Raw genomic sequence first — 12,451 nt, 5'->3', positions numbered from 1 at the left:
TAGAAAAAATATAAATTCTGATGGGCAATTTTAATGTCCAGATTGGGAAAGAGGAAATTAAAAAAAATCATTGGGAATATATTCGGTTCACAAAATTATAAATAAAAACGGTGAAAGATTAATAGAACTTTGCAAAACCCTAAATTTCAAAATTATGTCCTCATTTTAAAAGAAAAATTTCAAAATTAAAAATATAGTAACTGCTAATCAAAATTTAGGAGAATTTCAAATTGACAATGTGGTGATCAACAAAAGGTTTTGAAAGAAATCTGTAATGTAAAAATTTAATGAAGTGCAAATTTGGATTTAGTCATTCTAGATAAAAAGAAAAATACAAACAAAAAATTAATAAGATATAATAAAGTCACTTTTTAATTAAAATTGATAATAACAGAAAGTTATCAAAAAGAATTCAATGTGATCTAGAAAAATGGAATAAAATTAAAAGCAAAATCAACTCCCCAAAAATAATTTGTTAAGTGAAAAAGAAACAGGAAATATGGTGGAATGAAATCTATGAAAAGGTTGTGGACAAAAGAGCAGAAGCAAGGAAAAAATTTCTATCGCAAATTAGCATTAACCATTTTCAACAAATCAGAAAAAAATTATTATGAATGTGATAAAAAATGTTTAAGAGATTGAAGAAAACTTAAAAAAAGAAACACCAGGAACTTTTAAATGAAAACTAAAAGGATATCAAGCATTGTCCTTGTGATTTAAAAAGAACTGAAAACTAATTTTTAACAAAATAGAAAATTGCGAATTTTTAACAGAATTTTCCAAGAACTTTCAAACTGTAAAAAACTAAAAGAAACATAAAAATTCAGAAAATCAAAATTAATAATGCCTCACACAAATCCACCAATAAAGGATGAAATCATTAAAAAATAATATACATCAGGAGGGAATAACATTAACGGCTGAATTTCTTGAATTTTGGTGGAGAAAAATTGTTCTCAAATCTAGAAAAATTATTTATTAAAATTTCGCAAGAAGAAATACTGCTTAATTGGTGTTCTGTGTTAATCCATCCATTTCATAAAAAGGGAGACAAAACTGATAAAAATAATTACAGAGGAACTTCACTGTTTGTGGTAACATAAAATTCTTTAAAAAATTATTACAACAGAATTTAAGATTTTGTGGACAAATGACTTTGTGAATATCAAGATGGTTTCAGGAAGGGCATATCTAGGTCAGAAAAAAGTTTTAGTTTAAAACTCATATGATATAAAATGCTAAATGACAGAAAATATGTCTTCTATTTTAAGATATTTCTATTTAAAGATGTCTGTGTTATGAGGATTTTAAAGTAGCTTATATCTTAGTAGACAGAAATTCCATATTTTAAACTTAAGAAGAAATGGGATTAAATTCTAAAATTATAAATCTCATTAAAGGACCTTATAACAAATACATTTTCAAAAGTACAATTCATGGGAAAAATTTCAAAATTGAAACCAGTGCGAGACAAGAAGATAGTCTCTTGACGCTTCTACTTAACTGTATTTAAATAAAGTAATTTAAGAATGGTGAAAGAAAATTGAAAACCTAAAACTTCCAATCACAAGAATCAGAACAAAAACAAAGTTATATCAATGGGTTGTTTTACTTTTGCAGATGATCTGGTGATATTCACTGTGGCCAAAACACAAATCAAAACTTTAAAAGAAATCACTGAAAAAATTTCAGAAAATGTTAATAATGGCAAATCTTAAAGAACATCAAAACGAAATAGAAACAAATTTCAGGAAAATTAGTCATGGAAAAATTTAAATATCTACTCTAAGTAACAGAAAAATTGACTAGACAAAATGTGTTTAGAAAATTGAGCAAATAACACTGATCAACAATGATTTTGTTAAATGAGAGTGAATAACTGGTTCTAATAGTATTTTTCATGCTGGCTTCTGAAATTAGAATTCTATCAGGCTTAGTTTTTTTGTAACTACCATTCTTATTTTCAGGTAGTATCATGCATGAACTCCATAAGCATAACATTTTGTGAATGCATTTAGTTGTCAAATTGATCAGTCATCATGTTTATTATTTACACACTAATTAAAATGAACAAGAATGTGGCTCATTCTTCCTACTTTCATCTTACTATAAACATATCATCCACTCATCTGTTATTTCTGTCGTTATTATATTTACTTATAAACTGTTGTGCAAACTAGAGAAATATTTTTAATTCTTATTCAAGAGCGAGTTCCCGTGTGTGTAGCACTCAGTTTTGTAGCTGGCTTTCATATTTATGGGTATATGTTGTTCGTATAAGTGATGAACCAGAAACATGAAACTTAAATGAAGATGAAAATTTAGAATCTTGTGCTAACTTATCAGACAATGAAGAAAGAGATCCAAACTTTTTAGAAAATAGATATACTGAACCCCATTTAATTAATCAGTCAGAATTAAATGATCTAAATTTATCAAAAAAATCAAGCAGAAATACTGGCATCAAGACTGAAAGGATAGCATATTTTAAACGAAACACTAAAATAAGTACATTCCTTGACAGGCAGAATTTGAACATTTCTTCTTTTAGTACGAAAACTTAGTATAATGAAATGATGTAGACTCTTTACTAAAAGCTTTGGAACATATGCCCCATCCTGAGGTGTGTGGTTCACTGGAACTAGAAGATGTTGAAGCTTTAGGAACCAGAACAATAGATTTTCACTTCTAAATGATTCAGCAGGCACATCAACATTATTGAGTGATGTCGATGTACATTCAATACTGCTGAGTTTTCACAGGAGGGTGTGAAACTAGTTTCGAGAAGAACGTTTGCGACAGCATTGCCATGTTGCAGCAGCAAAGAAATATTTGACAATGTGAAATTTTCACTAACATTACAAGAATCACAACCGCCACATGACATTTTGCTAAAAAATTGTAAAATTGAACTTTGAGGTCGCTTAGACATATTAAAGAACACGGAATGATAATGTGAAGTTTCTATTTAAAAATATGAACTGCGAAATGCACAAAATCTTAAAAGAACGTTTCAAAACAAAATTGAACTCAGAATAACGAGTGAATACCGCTCGACAATGTAACAACAATATTTCCTATATGCACTGCTGCCACTTCAGAGCTGTCCTGACAATATGTTTGACAACAAGTAAATTTATATGGTGTCGGCCTTATTTTATTACAAGGTCGGTATTATTATCGTACCTTCTTAATAAGTGGCACAACTTTGATGGTCTTTCCACTCTTTCAGTAGACGAGGAGGGGTATATACTTTGACACCCACTGCACCAGTGAGAGCACTGCCAACTTCTCAGAATGCTGAATGATGGCTACTGTGTCGCACATTGAGTGATGTATTGTATGTGCCGCAGCTCCGAATACAGAGATTAAATTATTGAAGAAAGAAGGGAGGCAGACTGGATCTTATGTTGATAGATTTTGTTACTCTGAATGTGAGAAATTAGAGGAGAGAATACAATGGATTTTTAAAAAGATACTCAAATATACATGTGTAAATTTATAGTACGTTTATTTTATACAGAACTACTATTAAAAAGTACTTAAACCTTCAAGGGGGGGGGGGCGTTTAAACCTGGCATAGGCCCCCTTGCATATGCCTCTGCATGTATACTTTCAAACATAGATGCTGTTAATGTTATTTGAAATTCACATCAATGAAAATATTATTCATGATATATGATAATAAATTATTAATCACATTTCTGCTAATGCAGATAGGTAAGTAAAAAAAACTTCTGGTATCAAGCAATAAACAACACTAATGAAATGCGTAGACTACTGCACAGTTGTTGGTAGTAAGGGCACGTGTCATAGCATCCTATGGAAAAATTGGTTCCTATTACTCCGAGAAAAAGATGGGAATACTTATGACCACATCAGAGAAATATATACAGTCACAGACGAATTTTTATCTCCTCAAATAGTATAGAAACTTCACGTCAATACAGATATGTGTTTCAAGATGACAAAACACAGCTAGATGATCAAAAAATGCAGTTAAATGATCATTTCCAGATACAGCAACATTCCTTAACCCATGAAATAACTGAATCTCACAGCATGGAATTTTTTTCTAGTAGTGCTATTTGAAGAGTGAGGTACTCAGTGAAATAGTAAGGTAAATCAGCTAACAGGATTACAGAGTATACTAATTTGAAGATTAAATTTCTGTCTGCATTCTGAGTCGTGAATTGATTTTGAGGTCACATGTGAATTGAACAAATTTTACACATTCTCTAACTTATTTTCATGAGAATAATTACAGATGTCATAGTTTCACGAGTTAATTTAATAAAATCAGGTTAAAAATTATAAATTAAAACAGTTAAAAAATAACAGTAAACAAATCTATCATAAAAAGAAATCACCAAAGTTTTTATGTTTAATAACCATGGATATAGTAGGTTTGTCTTTTTATGTAATACCAGGTGTGTAAATTTGAAACTGGAATTTTTGTATAGAAAATACATGTTTATTGCATGAAAATGATAAAAAACATTTTATTCTAAATATTGTTCATCGCTAGCTACACATTTCCCAGCTCTCCGACAATTTTTGAATGCCACGAAAAAAAAATTGTTGCTCTTTTGAGGCAAACTAGTCATCGAGCCATTTTTGTACATTTTCATAAAAAGTGAAGTGCTGCTCATCAAGTGCGTGTCCTATCGATGCAAATAAATAGAAGTCAAATGGAGCTAAGTCTGGTGAGCAAGCCACATGCGAAAGTATTTCCCGACTGAATACCTCAATTGTTTCCTCGGCCGATTTTGCTGTGTGTGATGGTGCATTATCATGAAGCAAAATCACTTTGTGTTGCCTTTTTTGATATTATGGTTGTATTTCATGCAATGCTCGATTCAAATCGATCATTTGTTGTCAGTAGCGTTCAGTATTAACGGTTTCGCCAGGTTTTAGCAGCTCATAATAGATCACACCCTTCTGATCCTACCAATTACAGATTGTCTTCTTCCATAGCGAGTTGGTCTTGAAATCGATGTCGATGGTTCGCCTGGAGTTACCCATGATCTTTTACAGTTAGGATTCTCGGTATATATCCACTTTTCATCACCTGTCCCAATTCAATGGAGAAATGATTTTCTTTTGTACCTGGCAAGCAGCATTTCGCAAGTCGTTCTTCGGTTTTCTTGCTGTCTTTCATTCTGTTCATGTGGAACCCATTTTCCGGATCTTTCCCATGGCTTTCAAACGTATGGAGACAGCTTCTCATGTTACATTTAATTCATCCGCAAGTTGTTGTTACGTTTTAGCGTCCTCCTCATCCAACAATGCTTACAATTCACTGTTTTAAACGTTTTCAGTGGTCTTCCATGTTCTTCATTTTTCACATCAAAATCACCACTTTTGAATTTTTTAAATCACTCATAGCACTGTGATTTACCAAGAGCATGCTGACCGTAAGCTTCAACAAGCATTCGATGCGATTTTGAGTAGTTTTCTTTAAATGGTAACAAAATCAATGCAATCCACAAATGGTACAAAACTCTACATGTTCAACGCTAATTAAAACTATGCTGTTGTATGAAACTTTATTGTTGTGATCTGAAAATCTTTGTCAGCTGTCAAAGAAAGAAAATGACGCCAATGATGGGGTTTGACGGTAATTATATTGACAGCAAGGGCCATCTATGGGCAAATTCCGGTTTCATATTTAGACATCTGTTATACTAATTCTACTATATATCACCAGTATTATTGGTATAATTACATCTATAATATAATAAAATTATCCTCTGATCAAATAACTTATAATTATCAATCTCAGCAATACAGAGCTTGCCTTGTATTATTGTAATAGTCAATATATAAGTTCTATTATGGCTTATTTTGCAATGCGATATTTGTCTATTCAAATTATGTTTTAAGTTGATTAAAGGCATACATTGTCACTGTTTTCTTAACTACACCATACTAGTAGCACTACACCTTTGGTATAACAGTGTGATCATCAACAAGGTTGATGATAACACTTGTTGCTATCACGACAAGATTAGTGATAGCACTACTGGGTGGTTGGTAATAATCCATGCACATCAATCAAGTATGTATCCCTATTTTGGGTCAGTGACCAGGTTTGCTATAAGAAGACTATCATGAATTTTGCACAATCTCAAAGTGAATTTATTCCTGAGTCATTTTAAATTGCAATTGATTAAGTTCCAGAAGACCTTGCTGTAATTTTCCTCAACCAAACTTATCCGATATGTCAACAATTTCACACATAGGTATTCATTTTAGAGAGACTAATGGTGTAGATGAATGAAAATGGTCCAGTTGGCCCAACAGTTTTAAATGATAAATTTCAGTAGCTCCGAAAAATCCTACAAACGATTACTCAAAAGTCAATAAGAAGGCTATCTTCTTATTGGAGCTAATACTTGTTTTTCATGGCTATTTATCAACTCAAATAAATTACAGTTAATTTAGTAATTAAAGTGCTGCAATAAATAAAATAAATAATATATTGTACTTGTGTTGTTCAAGCACATGTGCTTGCTGGAAAACAGGAAGGGCAATTACAAAAAAACTGAGGGAAATTCTGACTACACGTTGAGAATCAGTGCCCAAAAATACATTCAGCAAATGTTGACCATACATCAAAATCATTGTTATTTTTTAAACTTAAGTTGCTATATAAAAAAACAATCCTGATGAAAGCATGTGGCTTGGAATAAAAAAATAATAAATCAATACAAATATCAATTTTGCCAAACAGAATAATTTATAATCATTAAATAAATAGATATACTCACTTCATAATATTTTTATGTGTTACAGCTCCAAAATAAAAAACTAGATCATAAATGGTGTGTGCATCAGCATAATCATCTATTATTTTTTTTAATTTTTTGAAGTCATATTCTCCTCCAACAGGCTCTTCATATCTGTAAGTAGTATATCACTAATATTAGAAACAAACAAGTAATTAAATTCTTCTCTTTAATATCAAATAGAGTAATTTTTAACCACATAAATTTAACATGACGTTTCCAAAATTTGTATTTAAATCCCTAATGGAAAAATGCATATACTTATTGTATTTGACTATTTTTTTTTTTTTATTTTTTTAATTAAAACAGTCTTTTTTATTAAATGAAGGGCAGCATATATTATCTCGAACATATTTTCACAACAATATAAGCCCCCATTAAGAAAAAAAAAATATTTTAACTATAAGATTTATTCTGAGTATAAGTTAACTATATGCTACACAAACGGTAATAAAGTTCCATTATATATATTATCCTCCTCTATGAATCATGAGACCTTGCCGTTGGTGAGGGGGCTTGTGTGCTCAGGGATACAGAGTAGCTGGATCGAAGGTGCAACCATATTGGAGAGGTATCTGTTGAGAGCCAGACTAAGGAATGATTCCTGAAAGAGGGCAGCAGCTCTTTCAGTAGTTGTTAGGGGCGTGAGTCAGAATGACTTAAACGGCCATATCAACATCACTCAGTCCTCTGAGTACTGCGCAGCTGAAAGCAATGGAAAACTAAAGCTGCTTTTTTTCCAAGAAAATGTGGCACTCTGCATTTTCATATAGCAATAATGGAGGCGCCTTCCTTGGTAAAATATTCCGGAGGTAAACTAGTCCCCCGTTCGGATCTCCGGGTGGGGACTACTAAGGAAGGGGTCACCAGAAAATTAAAAAATAACATTCTACGAGTCGGAGCGTGGAATGTTAGAAGTTTAAAAAAGGTTGGTAGGCTTGAAAATTTAAAAAGGGAAATGAATAGGATAAATGTGGATGTAGTAGGAATTAGTGAGGTTCAGTGGGAAGAGGAAGGCGACTTTTGGTCAGGTGATTTTAGAATAATTAACTCAAGCTTCAAATAATGGGCAGGTAGGAGTAGGTTTCATAATGAACAAGTAGATAGGGAAGAGAGTAGAGTATTTCAAAACGCATAGTGATAGAATCATTGTAATAAGGATAAAATCAAAACCTAAACCGACAACGATTGTTAACTTTTATATGCCTACAAGCGCCTATGATGATGATGTGGTAGAGTGTGTATACGAAGAGATTGATGAAGCAATTAAACATGTAAAAGGAGATGAAAATTTAATAATAGTTGGAGAGTGGAATGCAAGCATTGGAAAAGGCAAAGAAGGAAATATAGTGGGTGAAATGGGCTGGTCAAAAGGAATGAAAGAGGGGACGGACCGACTTATAGAGTTTTGCACGAAGTATAATTTAGTAATTGCCAACACCCAATTTAAAAATCATACACTTGGAAAAAGCCTGGCGATACTGCAAGGTATCAGATAGAGTATATCATGGTTAAGCAAAGATTTAGAAATCAACTCGTTGACTGCAAAACTTACCCTGGAGCAGACATTGATAGCGACCATAATTTGGTGATAATGAAATGTAGATTGGGGTTTAAAAACCTGAAGAAAAGGTGTCAGATGAATCGGTGGAATTTAGAGAAGCTTGAGGAAGAGGAGGTAAAGAAGATTTTTGAGGAGGACATCGCAAGAGGTCTGAGTAAAAAAGATAAGGTAATAAATGTAGAAGAAGAATGGGAGAATGTTAAAAAGGAAATTCTTAAATCAGCAGAAGCAAACTTAGGCGGAATAAAGAGAACCGGTAGAAAACCTTGGGTTTCAGATGATATATTGCAGCTGATGGATGAACGTAGAAAATATAAGAATGCTAGTGATGAAGAAAGTAAAAGGAACTATCGGCAATTAAGAAATGCTATAAACAGGAAGTGCAAACCGGCGAAAGAAGAGTGGATTAAAGAAAAGTGTTCAGAAGTGGAAAGAGAAATGAACATTGGTAAAATAGACGGAGCATACAGGAAAGTTAAGGAAAATTTTGGGGTAAATAAATTAAAATCTAATAATGTGTTAAACAAAGATGGTACACCAATATATAATACGAAAGGTAAAGTCGATAGATTGGTGGAATATATTGAAGAGTTATACGGAGAAAATGAATTAGAAAATGGTGTTATAGAGGAAGAAGAGGAAGTTGAGGAGGATGAAATGGGAGAAACAATACTGAGATCTGAATTTAAGAGAGCATTAAAAGATTTAAATGACAGAAAGGCTCCTGGAATAGACGGAATACCTGTAGAATTACTGCGCAGTGCAGGTGAGGAAGCGATTGATAGATTATACAAACTGCTGTGAAATATTTATGAAAAAGGGGAATTTCCATCAGACTTAAAAAAAACTCTTATAATCATGATACCAAAGAAAGCAGGGGCAGATAAATGTGAAGAATACAGAACAATTAGTTTAACTAGTCATGCATCAAAAATCTTAACTAGAATTCTATACAGAAGAATTGAGAGGAGAGTGGAAGAAGTGTTAGGAGAAGACCAATTTGGTTTCAGGAAAAGTATAGGGACAAGGGAAGCAATTTTAGGCCTCAGATTAATAGTAGAAGGAAGATGAAAGAAAAACAAACCAACATACTTGGCGTTTATAGACCTAGAGAAGGCATTCGATAACGTAGACTGGAATAAAATGTTCAGCATTTTAAAAAAATTAGGGTTCAAATACAGAGATAGAAGAACAATTGCTAACATGTACAGGAACCAAACAGCAACAGTAATAATTGATGAACATAAGAAAGAAGCCGTAAGAAGAAAGGGAGTCCGACAAGGATGTTCCCTATCTCCGTTACTTTTTAATCATTACATGGAACTAGCAGTTAATGATGTTAAAGAACAATTTAGATTCAGAGTAACAGTACAAGGTGAAAAGATAAAGATGCTACGATTTGCTGATGATATAGTAATTCTAGCCGGAAGTAAAAAGGATTTAGAAGAAACAATGAACGGCATAGATGAAGTCCTACGCAAGAACTATCACATGAAAATAAACAAGAACAAAACAAAAGTAATGAAATGTAGTAGAAATAACAAAGATGGACCACTGAATGTGAAAATAGGAGGAGAAAAGATTACATAGGTAGAAGAATTTTGTTATTTGGGAAGTAGAATTACTAAAGATGGACGAAGCAGGAGCGATATAAAATGCCGAATAGCACAAGCGAAACAAGCCTTCAGTAAGAAATATAATTTGTTTACATCAAAAATTAATTTAAATGTCAGGAAAAGATTTTTGAAAGTATATGTTTGGAGGGTCGTTTTATATGGAAGTGAAACTTGACAATCGGAGTATCTGAGAAGAAAAGATTAGAAGCTTTTGAAATGTGGTGCATAGGAGAATGTTAAAAATCAGATGGGTGGATAAAGTGACAAATGAAGAGGTATTGCGGCAAATAGATGAAGAAAGAAGCATTCGGAAAAATATAGTTAAAAGAAGAGAGAGACTTATAGGCCACATACTAAGGCATCCTGGAACAGTCGCTTTAATATTGGAAGGACAGGTAGAAAGAAAAAATTGTGTAGGCAGGCCACGTTTGGAATATGTAAAACAAATTGTTAGGGATGTAGGATGTAGAGGGTACACTGAAATGAAACGACTAGCACTAGATAGGGAATCTTGGAGAGCTGCATCAAACCAGTCAAATGACTGAAGACAAAAAAAAAATATTTATATTATATAATGCAAGATTTTAATTTTGTGAAACCACTCAATCTGTTTACAGAATACATTTACAGTGCTTAACAAACATAAAGCCAGTACCATCATCCACGTAGAATACGTCAAAAACAAACTTTTTGATATAACTGTAACTATTAAGAGTTACAGAGGAATACGATTGCTCTTTAACTCGTATAAGCTTATCCAAAATATTCCTGAAACAAATAGAAACCGGCATACACAAATTTGATTATAGGCAATTATAAACAGGTTATAGCCAAAACATCTACAGATCAGACTTTTACATGGTAAGAGGATTTAGCCTCTATATATCGGGAATATAACAGCAAATACTTCAGTTTCATAGTGAATTTCACAAAGAATTATGATAATGGGCACAGAAAATGTAGATGTTTAGAACCCTGGGAAAGCTAATAGAGTAGCCAGACTGAATGTAAATGAATCAAACTGTAATGTTAGTGAATGGGGAGTTTACCTGGGGATTTTGAAGTAAATACTGAGTGTGAGACAGGCCACAGGCTGTTTCTGATTTTGTTCAACATGGTACTGGAAGAAGTACAGCAGAAACTGAGAAAAATAATATGCAGAATTAAGATCGAGAATTAATATTCTAATGTTTAAAGATGATGTGGCTGTGATCTGAAAGAGTGAGAAAGGTCTCAAGGAAATAACAAAAATCCTCATTAAAGAAACAGAATACATGGAGCTAAAAATTAATGATGTCAAAACAAAGTACAGGATTTTACAAGAAAAAGGAAGAACGTTAGTGAGGACAGAATGAATTTAAAAGTAAATGAGTTTGATTAGGATAACTGAATCCAGCTTTCAAGAATTGTGTAATCAAATAAAAATATGGTAAAAATATTCAGAGCGGATTAAATATTGGTAGATATTTATATGAATATAAGTTTTTCACATCGATATTTTTTTCATAAAACAAATATAATATTTTACAATACAACAATACTACACCCAGCAATTTTGTATGGATATTAAAGACAGAACTGTGAATAAAAAAAATATGTTCGGGAATAAAATCTTGAGAGAAATTTATAATCCTTATTGATAATGAAAACAGAGTAGAACAAAAGAAGTAAAGATCTAAATGGAGAAAGGGTAACACAAAGGTAAAGCGTAAAGAATTAATTGTTTTTGTTTTTTTTATTTTGTTTTTTAATATATTTTGAAGTAAACATTACGATTTTAAATCAAAATTTTAAGAAATAACTTTTTTCTGAAAAGCAATAAAATATATATATAATAAATCAAATACACTCAAGTATCTTTGTATAGTGTAACACAGACCTTGTTCTGAAGAACACAGATAGTTTATGTTACAGTATATGGGAAGAGGGAAAGGGAAACCAAAGGGGAAAAACCACCAAACCAAGGCAGAGATGATAATGTTAATTCACCGGGATCAGTGCCAAAGAAGAGAAGACAAATCGTAACTAAATCAAGACACAGGATGTGTGTGTTGTTAGAACCAAATATCAACTTTGAAAGAAATAGCGACTGAAATAAATGGCAATAAATACAAATTTTCCAAGTATAAATTACACAACTATAAACAAAGTTACAGCAACACATTATAATTGTTGGCAATAAAAGTTTTCCTTATCTTTCCAACCGTATCAATCAGATAGATATACTAGAAATGTTTATGCATTTATTTATTTACTTTTTTTTTGCAATGCCTAATGCATTGTAAAAATTAAAGATTATGTCCTTTTAAGAAATCAGTTGAGGGATAATCAGTTGACCATTGAGGGATAATTAATATCTTTTCTTTTTCTGTTTAGCCTCTGGAACAATCATAAGGTATTACTACAAAGGATTAATGATGATACGAATTACAACAGAGGATGATATGTATGAATGTAAATGAAGTGTTGTCTTGTACAGT

At 32.1% G+C, this 12,451-nt stretch overlaps 1 protein-coding gene across 2 annotated transcripts in view; it reads right to left on the bottom strand.

Moving 5' to 3' along the window:
• LOC142331166 (uncharacterized) overlaps positions 1–12,451 on the bottom strand; it is a 109,895-nt gene that overhangs the window by 62,903 nt on the left and 34,541 nt on the right. For both annotated transcript variants that reach the window (XM_075376875.1, XM_075376874.1), the window contains exon 6: positions 6,774–6,905. In XM_075376875.1, coding sequence (XP_075232990.1) covers positions 6,774–6,905 — 132 coding nt within the window. The remainder of the gene's footprint in view (positions 1–6,773; positions 6,906–12,451) is intronic.

Source organism: Lycorma delicatula, chromosome 10, assembly GCF_047948215.1.
Source record: "Lycorma delicatula isolate Av1 chromosome 10, ASM4794821v1, whole genome shotgun sequence".
Taxonomy (NCBI): Eukaryota; Metazoa; Arthropoda; class Insecta; order Hemiptera; family Fulgoridae; genus Lycorma; species Lycorma delicatula.
This window is presented reverse-complemented; position numbering and strand designations above follow the sequence as displayed.